The sequence below is a fragment of the Nipponia nippon genome, unplaced genomic scaffold (assembly GCF_047370975.1).
Source record: "Nipponia nippon isolate SJK-2023a ecotype South Korea unplaced genomic scaffold, ASM4737097v1 scaffold_16, whole genome shotgun sequence".
NCBI lineage: Eukaryota > Metazoa > Chordata > Aves > Pelecaniformes > Threskiornithidae > Nipponia > Nipponia nippon.
In genome coordinates, this window is record NW_028262332.1 from 5,667,747 (window position 1) to 5,681,194 (window position 13,448).

General features: G+C 45.5%; 1 protein-coding gene across 2 annotated transcripts in view; it reads left to right on the forward strand.

The window, feature by feature from the left end:
- Positions 1–13,448, forward strand: part of COL27A1 (collagen type XXVII alpha 1 chain) — a 217,981-nt gene that overhangs the window by 80,511 nt on the left and 124,022 nt on the right. For both annotated transcript variants that reach the window (XM_009476232.2, XM_087753107.1), the window contains exons 7-9: positions 82–135; positions 8,224–8,277; positions 13,346–13,399. In XM_009476232.2, coding sequence (XP_009474507.1) covers positions 82–135; positions 8,224–8,277; positions 13,346–13,399 — 162 coding nt within the window. The remainder of the gene's footprint in view (positions 1–81; positions 136–8,223; positions 8,278–13,345; positions 13,400–13,448) is intronic.

A 13,448-nucleotide genomic window follows, 5' to 3' on the forward strand; every position in this document is an offset into this window, starting at 1 on the left:
TATTATGGGTCTCCCTGAAATACTGTCAGAAGCACCATCCTGTTATAGAACCATCATTAATACTTATTTTTATTTTTCTAGGGTCCACCAGGTCTGCCGGGCTTACCAGGACCACCTGGCAAGAGAGGTTCCCGCGTAAGTGGTTTAAAAATTTCTCTCCGTTTGTACTTGTATCTGCCTGTCCTACTGTTCCAAGGGCTGTTGTGTGTTCCTGTGGCTGAGTAATGATTGTTTCAAACCCTACTGCTGAGGTCTGGCGTTCCTCTTTTCTTTCACTCCCCGTTCCAGGTTTTCAGGAGGCCACACTTGTGATTTGCAGCTTCCCTGAGCTAAGGTTTGGCATCAGCAAAGGCTGGGGATGAATATTTCCAAATGGCTATCAGAAGAATGAGCTCTGTCTGTCTCATTTTGTTCCCAGTATCCATTCCTTGATGCAAACCTAGTGCTAAACATTAGCTTTAGCTGCTTTTTGTTCTGTCCTTTGCTCTTCACAGCTTCCCAAATTGCTTCCTTTGAGGTCCTTCACTATCACTATGCCTTCACTAGTGGGACCAAGGACTCAACATACAAGGATGAGCTTTTGTGTTCCCCAGAATGAGACCTGCTCTCTGACTCCTTTTTGGGATCTAGAGCAAAATGTCTGAGCTTTTCTACAAGATCCATTGTAAATTCTTGGATTTCTTCCTCCCTACGTTAAATTCTGATGCAGATCCTTGAACATCGAGCGCTATGCTGAGGAAATATCTGGTGCTGAGTGCTGTAGCTAGCTGTGAGAAAAGCTTTGTGCATTGGCCTAGCTGCAGAAGTAGTCTCCCAAAGCTGGGCAACACACCTGACCTGGATACGGTTAACTGTTGGCACTATTTTCACGGTAGCAAGGTGCTGTCCCGCAAGGTACGGTCATGGAGCCCATTTCCTGAGCACTGAGCTGATGTGGGTTGGGAATCAAAAGATGCAAGTGTCTGAGGCTGGAAGGAGGGAATATTTGGATCCTTGATCCAGGCAGCATCCTGGCCTGGCAGTAGAGGGAGATTTCCTCACACATACTTGGCTAAATCTCAACCCCATGTAATGTCTTTAAAGAACAACCAAGAGGCTAAGAGCTAGAAGGCTGTGAGGACTCTTGTTACAGTCCTGTGAGATCTTGCAGTAACTAGTAAAGATAAACGCAGCTCCTTTCTACAACAGTAAAACCCAAAAGGTCTGCAGGACCCCCTGCAGCCTGGGCATGGGTGTCAACAGACCTGAACACTGATTTGGGCTATAAGCGCAAGGCATTAGATAGCACCGGGCTCACGTGTTTTATGGACAGGACAATCTGTTCCACGCTAGATATGTTCTTTAGTGAAACATCAGCACAACTGGTTGTACAGCTCTGTCTTCTGTTTACAAATACCTGAGCAGCAATCACATTAGCAAATTGCCTGGAGTTTGCAATTCTTAGCAAGTCCCCATTAAGGCTGAAAGTTTATTCTTAGCCCAGTTCATGACTCAGGAGAGGTGTTTAGTGTTACGTCTTGCAACCCTGTGGTGTGCAAACTAGACTCCATGTCTGGAGACCCCAGCTGCATCCCCTGCCTGCTGTGTGAATGACCAAATTCCAGCTCTACATCCAAATTCCACTGCCTAGCAAAACTAGAGTTTTTCTGAAGAAAAAAAGCATTGTGAAAGCTGTGTCATAACTTTCTGTGTTATTCCCCAGCTGTGGCATGCTCCATCCTATATTTAAGATGATCCTCTGAAAGACAATAAGCAACAGAGGATTTCTGAGTTTAGTCCCTGCCAGAGGTGCTGAGAATCGGCCCAGGAAAGAATTCCCAGTCAGGAAGCGCTCAGCACAGCTGAGCCTGCCTTGGCGCAGACCTCTGCAAAGAGGCTGTGCTAATTTTGGGAGGGGGCAAAAGGGTCACTCTGTAAATGTCTGGCCTGGAACACTGGAGACAGAACTGCTCTGTGTACAAGTTGTTTTGACTTTGCAACATGTTTCTAGTATTTTTTTTTCTTGTGGATCTTTGGGGTTTAAGGATTTCATTGCAAAGAAGAAGAGCTGCCAGAAACTAAGACAGGCTTAGGGGAATTCTTGCATCTTTTGCTTTTGCTGTGCACGAGCCACTTAAAAATAAATGTGCAACACTGCAGGGGTTGTGTTCTACCTCTGCCTAACCTGATCCTCAAACAACGCAGCCACACAGTTCTTACACCAGCCCAGCCCATGGGTAACCCATGAGGTGTCCCCAGAGGCCCCAGCCCAAGACTGGAGCTCCTGAGGGGAGGGGAATATTGCATGCAACTTTGCAGTGCTTGATGCCAGGGGAAAGGAAGGATTTTTTTTCTTGTCACCAATGCAGTTTATGGCATAAAGCATGAGACATAATTGCCCTTGTTGTAGCTTGCATAATTTCTACGTTATTAATGCTTATAAAGTTACTTGGCTCATTTAAAAATCTAGTCACAGCATTTGACTCATGACCTTCTGTGGCTGTGAAGTCCATAAAGTGGCTCTTTTGCTGATGTAGCGCAGTATTTCCACTCCTTTGAATTCTATATTGTCTCTGTTTTATTTCCCTTTCTACCCTCATAGTGCTCAGGATAAAACTCAAACTCTGATTAGCTTTTGCTTTGAAGGGTGAGATTGTGGTCAGTGACAGTTTGTAAGAAAAGCTGGCTGATCCCACGATTCTGTCTCCTTGTTTCCAGCAGATAAGTATCGCTAGACTTGCCTGTACAGTCTGAATGTTGCTCTTCCATGTAAGCAATGCTACCTGGTTTGCAATAACAAGTGCCAGTCTTTGTAAAAGCACGAAAGAGGTTGTGTTCAGGACACATCTTGGCATTCAAGTGCAACCCAAGGCAGGGTAGCTAAGTGGACAGTGGCAGTCGTCTTGAAAATTACAATTTCTCAATTTTTTAAAAGCCAATCCCCATTTTAGGAGCATGGAATTAATTTTACACCCTATCGCTCAGCATCAGGGACCCACTGAGACAGATTGAGACTATACCTATGCTCTACTCTCTGCAACTACGAAGGCAGAGATATATAACAAATGAAGGCTGGGTGTTTCTTGTTCTCATTATTGCCTAGGGACTTCAAGGGAAAGGAGTAAAAATGTTGCCGTTCTGATAACTGGAAATGATGGCTAATAACACTTTCTCAGGAGCTCTGCAAACCTGTACTGGTGTATTGGTCATGTGCACTTTACAGGAAGGTTTTCTCTCTGTCTGTATCCAGCTAAGATTGTTTTCAGTTTTTATGTCTGCATTAAAGAATTTGAGGCGTAATCAGGAGATCTGTCCACACCACTTCTGCTCGGATGAACATGCCATGTGCCTTGGCAAGTGTCTGTGTAAGATCTGAGGTGCCTCCTGAAGGGAATGGCGGTTTTAGCAGTGAAGAGTTTTCCCGGGTTTCTGTGATGTGGAAGCACTTTGCCAGGCACGTAGTGGGATGCCTTTTCCACAGCTGTGTGTGTGAGCGGTGGCACTCAGGTACATGCAACCAGCCCCGAGCAGTTCTGTGCAAGCAATGTGTTGCATTTCATTTCTGCAGACAACCTTTGCATTTCTTCAAACATCAAGGTTTAGCGGCGAGGCAGTGACCGAGGCTGGGTTCTGCTAGCAGAGCTGTGCTAACAAGCTCTACAAGTAACTGTCAACAAAGGGCTCCCGGTGGAGCAGTAACTTCTGCAGCATTGTAGCTTATTCCTGCCTCACCCGGGACTTGGTTAGCTTCGCTCCCAGGTTGTCTGCATGAGGGCCTTTTGCCAGCACACCTACGTTGATCACAAGTTGTGACTCGTTGCAGTCCTCACTGGTATAGCTAGACCAGCAAACTAACCACGATTTAATCAGGTCTGCAGAAGAGTACTGTGAACCATGATGCTCGTCTGGAAGGCAGCATTTAAGACCGTGTGCAATGTAAACTCCAGTTATCTGTCCACCTCCTACGTGAAGGAGGCAGCAAGCCGACATGTGACATACAGGAGTCCGGTTGTTGGCTTCGCTCCTAGGACAGCAAGAAAAGAGCTGTGGTCAAACTTTCCAAAACACTGAAATAATTTAGGAAGCCAGCTCCCCCTGGAAGTCAATCTCCCTCTCTAACTCAGGTGCAAGGGGAGTGTTTTACCCATGTCCGTGCAACGGGTCAGAGGCAGAATTGGGCATAAAAATCCTGGCATACTGCAATTGCTCTTGTTTTATTTAACCTCTCTGATACAATGCAGGAGAAATCCAAATGGATGGGTGAAGAGAATATGTATGCACTTCCCGATGCTTTGGGATGCTCTTGCCATCCTCCTGTGAACCTTAGCAGCTTGAAAGGTTGCAAGGTCCCAGTGTAACGTGTCCCTGTCACATTTGGTCTGTGGTTGCAAAAAATCTCTCTTTCCTTCAAAATGCAGGGCTTCCCTCCTAAAACAAGCAAGAACTTAGTCAGCTGTAGAGGTTCCCCAGTATCCTCATTCCATTTGGAGGATTTTCCAATTTCTGAAAAGAAGTGTTTAAAGAAACAGTTTGTTTGGCTTCACTTCAAATATTTAGCTCATTTTTCAGCAAGCCAGAGGTCAGAGTGGGATCTGTAGGTCAGGAGCAGAAAAAGTTGCTTTACACAGTGAAACCCCAAGACATAATGAGTTTTGAATGAGTGGTCATTCCTCTGACTGAAGCTTTCTAGCATTTAGCAGGAGTTAGGAGGATTTTTTTTTCCCTCCTTGTGAATGCTGGAGGGATGGGGGGAGCTATGCACAGTTGCACTTTTGTTAATTTTTGCGGGCTGTGAACCAGTACACATAAAAGCGCTTCTGTGAGCAGGGTCCCATCTCCAGACGCGTCACCGAGATGAACTGGATGGCACACTAGTTCTCAAGTAGCATCGTTCACATAAAAGACATTCCAGGGAGATTACAAACCTGTCACCTTTGGGAAACCCCCCCTCATTTGGAGAACACATTCAGGGATTGTTCTGGTCTCCGTGCCACTGAGCCTTGGGCTACTGCTGTCCAGTGGTAAAATTTTCCATGGAATTTCTGGTGCAAGGCTTGGAAGATTTCAGATGCAAGTTTGCTTGCTGCTAGATGGGATTGTTTCAGCAGTTATAAGGCAGCTGAAGTGGATGGCTACACAGGCACGCATGCAAGTAGTAATACATGCTGTGGGATTTTTTTATTCAGTGGTCTCAGCGTTGTGCTATCCTGCGTGTAGAAAAGAGGAGCAAAACTAATGTATTGATGATAAATATATTTAGGAGAATCCCAATTTCTAGATATGAGTGGGAAATTGAAATAAATCCAGGACAACATGAGTAAAATATAGCAATTAACTATAGAACTACAAAGCAATTAACTCTTGAACTGCTTGTCCATGAAAAGAGGGCTATTTCTGGCAGCACTGCTGGGTGCAGTAGGAGAAGAGGAATGAACATTGGACTGGGTTTAATAAAACAAGGGTGGGTAGCTTGGGGGCATGATGACTGTGTTATTGGGGCTTGCAGATGGGTGCTTGGATTAATTTGTAAGGCCTGCCTGTTCAGATTTTGTATTGCTAACAGCTCCTGAGACGGATGCTGTCCCGTACCTTTTGTTACCCAGCCCATCTAACTGTACCACACCGCATCTTCCTCCTCTGCCAAGAATGTGGGTGTAATCACAGATTCAGGACTAACCGTGTTGGAACACATCAAGATCAGTTATTTTTTTACCGTTTTTAGGACTACTGCCAGACCACACCCTTTTCTCTCCACAGTTAGGAGAGCAGTTTAAAATGTCTAGCACGAGCCCCAGCCTTGGTTACAGCAGTTCCTTGTGTGCCAGACTGGACTTCCCACTGTCACTTCATCAGCAGGATGTGGCCACTTCTCACTAGGATACGACCAATTGGTCTTTGGGAACAGGATGGGTTTCTGACCTTCCTTTGCCTGGATTATAAGCTATGAGTCTCATTGAATTCAGTGGTAAAGCCTCCATCTTATGTCAAGAGCCTGTGTTTCTCATAATCACGTTTTGTCACTGGATACTAGGACTAGATTCTTTCTCCCCTCTTCCCTCCTTTTTGTTAAGGCTTTTTATGATTGTATTGCTGTGCTTTGGTTCAGCTCTGGAAGAGCCTGCACCAAATTTTGCTGGAGGTGTGATTAGTGTCTTATCCAGGAGCCCTTGATTGGCAGCTGAGCTTCCTACGTTCCAGGTTTCCTCCTGGAAACTATCGTTTTCAGCTAGGAGTCACACCAAACCACGCTGTTCCCTTCAGTCTGACGCTGTTTTAAGCCTGCCCCAGGCTATGGTGGAGCATGGATTTCAACTAACTGCACTGAAATGGGCTTTGAGCCAAGCTGCCTGACTCCAGAGTTGAATAACAGCTGAATTCCCTCCTCAAATCTAGCAGCAGTCTGGATTTATGAACCCTGTTCAGAGCTACCTAGATTATTGCTTACGTGTAAGAGCTTTTTAGGAACTCATCTTTTATAGAGACTTTACTGTTCTGATTTCTATCACTTAATATTAATTTTTATACATATTTGAGACTTGGAAGATTTGGGTTGAAGCACTTTTGCTACCACAGACTTGTCGAATTACCTTAAGCAGCACATTGAGTCTCTGTTTCAGTGTCCCACCCAATGAGGTGAACAGATGATGCCATAGTTTGCTGGGAAGATGAATTTATTTAAGACTACTTGGTGCTCAATTACTCTGGTTACAGCAGCTACATGGGTTTTCAAATGACAAGCTGATGCTCAAACACCTTAATTTTAATTAAAGTTGTTGCAGTTTCATTGGAAATTCACAGCCAGGCTAAACTATCGGAGAATTTCAGGCTGACAATTTGGAAGGAAATTAAGAATGGGACAATAAATGTATTTGGTTTCAGGCTGAAAATTTGGAAGGAATTTAAGAATGGGACGTTAAATTTATTTGGGTAAAAAAAAATGCCATTTGAAAAGTTCAGCCCCGGGCTTTTAATTAAACAGCCTCTTACAGCAGAGCAGCATGTGTTGTGAAATAGTACTGAGCACTCAACAACTGCCTATACCGCAAGATACAATAGCTAAATAAAAAAAGCCATTATTTTCTGTTACAGTGTAGTAAAAATAAAACTGAATAGACATCAGCACACTGATGTTCTCTCCAAAGAGAGCAAGGGCACTGAACTTGGATGGCAGTCGCATGTCTAACTGCGGTGATTTTCCTTGGAAATCAGACCCTGAAGATTTTGGCCCCGCATGTGCTGAAGAGCTCATCGGAAATACTACAGCTTACTGCAAAAGCGTCTGAGTAGCTTTTTATCCCCTAGCCTGTACTCCTCCGAACTAGAGGGTACATTACAGTGTTCCTCACGGTGGTGTAAAGCTCACACACAGTCTTGGCAGAACAGGAGCCCTTGGAATTGAATCTTCAGGTTGTTTCATCTCCCAGGAACGTGTTCAAGAGGACTTAGAATTGTTATTACTTCTGCCTGAAAGGTTAACAGATCTTCTGTGCTGTATACAATCCCAGGATAAACTATTCTTAGCTGCTTATTCCAGATAACTCCCTAAATAGCCTTTGGAAAATTTGCAAGGTTGTTTAAGATAGGATGCAAAAGGAGATACTGCTGTATGTGATCTGAGGTAGATACTCTGACAGTGTCATTGGCTTGTGAGACCTATGCAAAAGTACAGATTTAAATGGTTTAAACAGGGACTTACATCTGCTCCCCCTGTTTTACTGTCCGGCCATCCATTCTCTTTCTAACCTCTAAAGGCAAAAATCTGGTTTCTGGGGAAATGAGTTCATCTCAAATAGCTGAACAATTTAAAATTTCCCTTTAGTGATTAGTTGTGTTCTCTTCCATTTTGGCCAAAAAAATTGTTAACACCCTGCCATGCTTCCACTCCTCGCTGCCTACCTCCATCTCTGTCTGCTGGGGCTCCTCGCAGAGCTTTGACTCCCCTGGCCCCAAGGTAGTTTCTGTTCCTGGTTGTGGCATGTTTGGTGTACCCAAATCGTCTTCTTGTCATGGCACATCTTGTGGCGACAGACACACATCGCCTTCTCTAAAGGTAGGTGGGAACCAGCAGCCAAGTTTCACCGCTCCGAAGGCACTAACGAGGGTCCTGTAGAAGCTTGCTGGCTGCTGGTGCTGTGCCGTTGGGTCTGCCCACAGCACAGCCCGAGACTTTCTGCCGCTCCCGGGACTAATGCAGATGCCTACCGACTCCTTTTGACTCTGTTTTGTGTTTGTTGTGTTTTTTAGGGTCCCCCAGGTCCCCACGGAAACCCTGGCTCCCCTGGCCCCCCAGGCCTGAAAGTAAGTATGAATTGGTGTGAGAGCTTTGGCCTCCCTGTTTCAGAGGACGTTCCAGTGGGGGAAGCACAGACTTTTTCATCCCACTCCGTACAAAATGACGAGTAGCTGAAGCCGTTTCTCCCCTCCCCTCTGCTCACACGCAGGCCCTCCAGCAGCACAGCCAAAGCCTTTTCCTGTGCTTGTGAGAGACCCTGCTGTGCACCTCAGTTCTTGGCTCTCCCTAATTTCAAAGACTGCCTAATTAGGATCCTGCTTAAGCCATGCCTGTGCTAGGGAGCAGACTGCTATGTTGAGACAAGGGCAGTAGAATCCTCCCACTCCAGCGCCTCACCAGGTCCAGATTTCTTTCCTTTCTCGTTTCTCTTCTCTGGATTTTGCAGCCTACTCATCCACCTTTGGGTCTGGACAGCAGGGGGGACTGGCAGCACCCGGCTTCTTCTTCTGCCTCCCTCCTGCTGAAACTCCCTCGTCTTTCCTTCCCTCTCCAGAGTTTCTGGGAACCCTGATCTCCCTCAATCCTCCCAAACTCATCCCGTTGCTTCCTTCTAGATGTCCTCATCTCTCCCACGAGGTCTCCCAGACCTCCTTCTGCAGTGCCAGGAGCCCTGTGTTTTGTCCTTTTCTCCTGTCCACACGTTTCCCCCCAGGGTGCCGCAGCCGGGTGGGAGCTGGACCTTGAGCACGGTGGGAGTCACCCTCCCCGCAGCCGCACTCCCTCCCTTCGCGTGGGACTTTAGCACAGATGCAGCTCCAGTGTGCTGCAAAACCCTTCGGAAAGATGTTTTCATTCCTAGTTTATTCTTGTGTATAAGGTTTTCTGTTACCTAAAGATTGTGAATTTCCTGGGAAATTGGTTTGGATTGTTTTGGTGTCATTGTTTACACAGAAATAGATTTATATTTTGTAGCACCTATCGGGGACTGAAGAATAGTTGAGTTTTGAAAGGCAATGCTTAATAGAGGTTTTCACTACTAAGGAAGCCGTAGGATGTCTCACCCAAACAGAGAGAAAGGTACAAGCAGGAGTCCTTTCTCTTCATGATCTCATCAGTAGGCAGAGATGTTATGAACACTATTGATGCTCTGGGAAAAAGATTCTGGAAACTTGGCATGCTGCCTCTACGTGATTAAAAATTAGGCACTGGAGACAGGCTGGTGAACAGCAGCTGTTTTAAATTCTAAAGTGTAGTTATATGGCCTGAAAAGTGAGGCTGTAAAAGTTCTACATCTTAGTGTTCTGCATTTATTCTCCATCAATGACTTCCAGATCACACTTGTTGAGCTTTATAAGTCAAATCAAAGTTCTTTTATCTAACTTCCAGTCCTGCAAATTCAGCCTGGTCCAATCTGTAGAGTCAAACTATGTTTCTATGCTATAGGATTTTTTTTAAAAAACACTTTTAGCCTAATGCCTTGTCAGAAATCATCATTTGGCTGTAAAACTGTATTCAGTTGGCCTCCTACTAGAAATAAAAACTTCCTGTAAGCATTTTTCCTCCATCTCGATGCGCAGTCTGGCAGCAGGAACCCCTCAGCAGACAGATAGCTGTAATAGTCTGCAGCAGAGATACGGTGTCATCAGTCTGTGCGATATATTTTAATTTTGTCCAACCACCATTTGCAGGGTTAGGCTGTTCTACATGATGATTCATCAAAGGAAGTATTCAGTTTGCAATGGGATGCAAGAGCTGTAGCTCAGCCCAGGCCTGGGCATAATTTCACCTCTAGCAGGGGAGAGCCTGCTAAGCCATGATGGCAAGATCTTGGCATATGAAGCACTTTTTGGAAGGTGTGTATCAGATCCCAGAGTTTTGACTTCCTTCCTTCCTTCCCTTCATTTCTCTGGTGTTACACCAGTCCCAGAAGACGGACTTTGCACAAAAATTTGGTGTTTCACCCCCTTACATTTTAAATGCCTCTACCCTTCACCAGGCTTGACAAGCCTGCCCCTGGGACCTGATATCTTCATAGTGGGCCCAGCCCATGGCCAAAGTTATAGACTTGGGAAAGCTCAGCCTGGGCAACAAGGCAGGGTAGCCCCAAGTGAAACTTCCCTTGCTGAGGGCCTTCAAGTGGCTGCTGGACTAGGTCTTCCTTAGATAGCAGTTAATACCATGGAAAAAACAAGCAATCCAAGAAAGGAAACTGAAGTTTCCCAGATAGATACAGCTTGGAAACAATGACTAACACCGAGGCATTGTCACTTAGGAAGCAACCCAGGAGCATAGTATTTATCAGCTGAATTACCAGCGCACTCATAGGGAGGGCAATCAGCTGCGTAGGAGGGGTGTGGTGTGGCATTGCAGCTGGCAGAGGGGTGCGTGTGCGTGTCTCCCGTCGGGTTGTGTTGCACTGGGGAGCACCAGCGCTGTGTCGTCGGACTGCTGCATTTCTGAATCTCTCCTGTGCAGAGTCCAGCTTACTCTCATTGTCGCAGCTGAGCACTTGCAGATCCTTGTACTTAGGAAGCCGATCTTTTGCATAGAGCTGTACGTAGCTATTGAGCCGTATTCCCGCTGATCTGTTTAGGCAAGGTTCCACTGACTTCAGTGGTGTTACACCCACTCATGCCACCTGAGAATTTCACCCATCAGGCTTTCTCAGCAGTTTATAATGTGCAACTGCTTAAAGAGGGCTTCTTGCCACTTTTTGCATTCTGTTTGTTGTCCTTGGCAGTTGCAAAATTGCTATTGCATCTAGTTAGCAAAGACTGATTATAGTAGATAACCTCTTAAGTGGCTGTAGGTGTGTGCTGGGCTAGGGTTGTGGCTGGCTGTGTGACCTGTAAGCTGCTGGGGGGGCAGGAGGGACGTTTTTGCTAAGGACTAGATGTAGCTCTGAGGATGCCCTGACAGAGTTTGGGACTGGGAGGAGGGTTAGCTGTCAGACAGGGTGTGTTTTTGAAAGCCATTACAAGAGCTGGGTTTGCATCTCTCCTCTGGAGGCTTTTGGCATGCTTATGGTTTGCTTAGTTAGCTGCTCTGGATAAATCTGCCATTAAAGCGCTAGGAAAAATTGAATTTTCCTTTTAGTGAATGGTTTGGCTCCAAGATAGCTCATCAGTTTGGCTCACTGATGTTTAAAATGCTATTAGTGGGATTGCAAAGCTGAGGTGTTTAAATTGCACAGCTCCAGACTTCTCCCAGGTAGGGAAAAAACAGAAGAAAACAATTTCTTCCTTTACAGGAGGAAGTACCGTGCTCAGTCAGTTGGGATGGGAAAGAGAGAAGTTTGTGGGCACGGTGCCGAGGCTTAGCGATGGATAAGGCTTAAGCTAATTCTCATGTTGTGGTTGCTGTGCGAGACAGTTGGGCAATTAATCCACAATTTCAGCCCTCAGCATCCAGGCATCTGTTCCCTCCAACCCTGATGCCACCTTGCTGATTAACCTTAGGGAAGTGTGATCCTACTTGTGGCCGAGTTCTCCGCCTGTGTGATGGTCTCAGCGGTGTTGAACACAGAACTGTGATGCAAAGCACGGTCTTTGCTAATGTGATCTGAAGCTTTCCAAGGAAAAATGTAAGAGGCTTGTATTCCTTTACATGGCTCGAAGTCATTGCATTGAGCACATGGCAAGATTTAGGGAGAGTGATGGGTGTCTACCTGCTGCAGTAAATTAATTTTGCAGAGTAGAAATTAATATCCTGCGATCCTGAGGACTGCTCTAATCTGTTCCAAGCAGTTGTAGCACCCACTGACTGCTCTGAAGTTCAGAGTGGGAGAATTGCCCTGATAACAGCTGCATGCAAACCAAGATTATCTGCATGACTTCATTTACTGTTTGGAAACCAGGCAGCCTTCATTCAGAATTTGTGCAGATGCATCTGTCTTGAATCAGCAGTGCTCCCTACAGTCCGTAGCCAAGTAGTCTCCCTCCCTGAACCCTGCAGCTTGTGGTGGATGGTGGAGGAGGAGAAGGGAGATTTACTCTCTGTGCAAGGTGGGAAGTATGTGTCAAATGTAGTCGCAATGAGGCTGCATGGAAAAGCTGCTCAGCTAGCTATAACTAGACCTTTGTGCTGCTAATGAGAAATGCCAGTTAATAAATATTATTACTCCTTTGTAGGTCTTCCCTTCCCCTCAAGCACTTCACTTAGCAAGCATTCGTTAACCCTCACAACTGTCCCGTGCTTGGTGGTTGGTTTTGAATCCCGTGCTGCTGATGTGGCACACAGAGGTTGCGACTTATCATCCCAGGGGTGTTAAATGGCCAGTGCCACAGGGGTACCTGTGTCCTGGCTGTACCAGAAAAGATGTTGTAGAGGCCTGAACTGCTTTGTGTGCTAAGCCTTACCTCTCCCCTGCCAAAAGAATCTGGCATGCTTCAAATCTCTTCTAGTGTTTCCTATTTCTATCTCTCACCCTGTTAGGTGCGCAGATCACCTTCCCACCTTGTAAGAATTTGAACTGGGATTTTCAAAGGAATCTACTGGAATTAGGAGTTCAAATGCTCCTGAAATTCCAGCCTGTGTTCGTCAGAAGATCACAGTCTTAAATTGTAATTTCTCTCATCACAGTTGTTAAAAAGGAAAATAAAGAATGCTGCCACTTAAGATAAAGTGTGCCTCTTTCTTCTGCCAGCCTGAAAGCCTCACAATTGCTCTGGCTGTTGGTAGTGTCTAATTAGTGTAACTTTCGCTGCAGTTTCATCTGTTCCCCACAGTTAAAAAAGCAACAGCAACTAGCAAGTTGTTAAGAAGCATGGTTTAGCTACAGTAATAGGCTTGGTAATTATTTTTGTGATGGTAGTTGTAGACAAGAAAGAAATCACAGCTGTCTAGTCTAATAAGTATCAAAAGTCCTGCCATTGCCTTCTTCCAGTTATCCTTTCTTTAGTCAAGTTAATATAGTCAAATACTATTTAAAACTCAACCCTTCAACAGCAGCAATCACTCACCAAAACCAGTCCCAGAAAAACAGCTATACCTGGGGACTTTAATACGTTTGGGATGTCGGGGCAAGATGGAGACAAAATAAAATGTTTCCAATTTGGAGGCTTGGTGGAAGCAGAACCACATCTATAGCCTGGGTCCTTGGATTATGTCATTAATTAAAGTTTTTCATTTCAGGGTCAAAAAGGTGATCCTGGATTGTCGCCTGGAAAAGCGCGCAATGGACAGAAGGTAAGATGTTGCCCAGAGTCCATAGGCATCAAGGCCACAGTGCACTTTA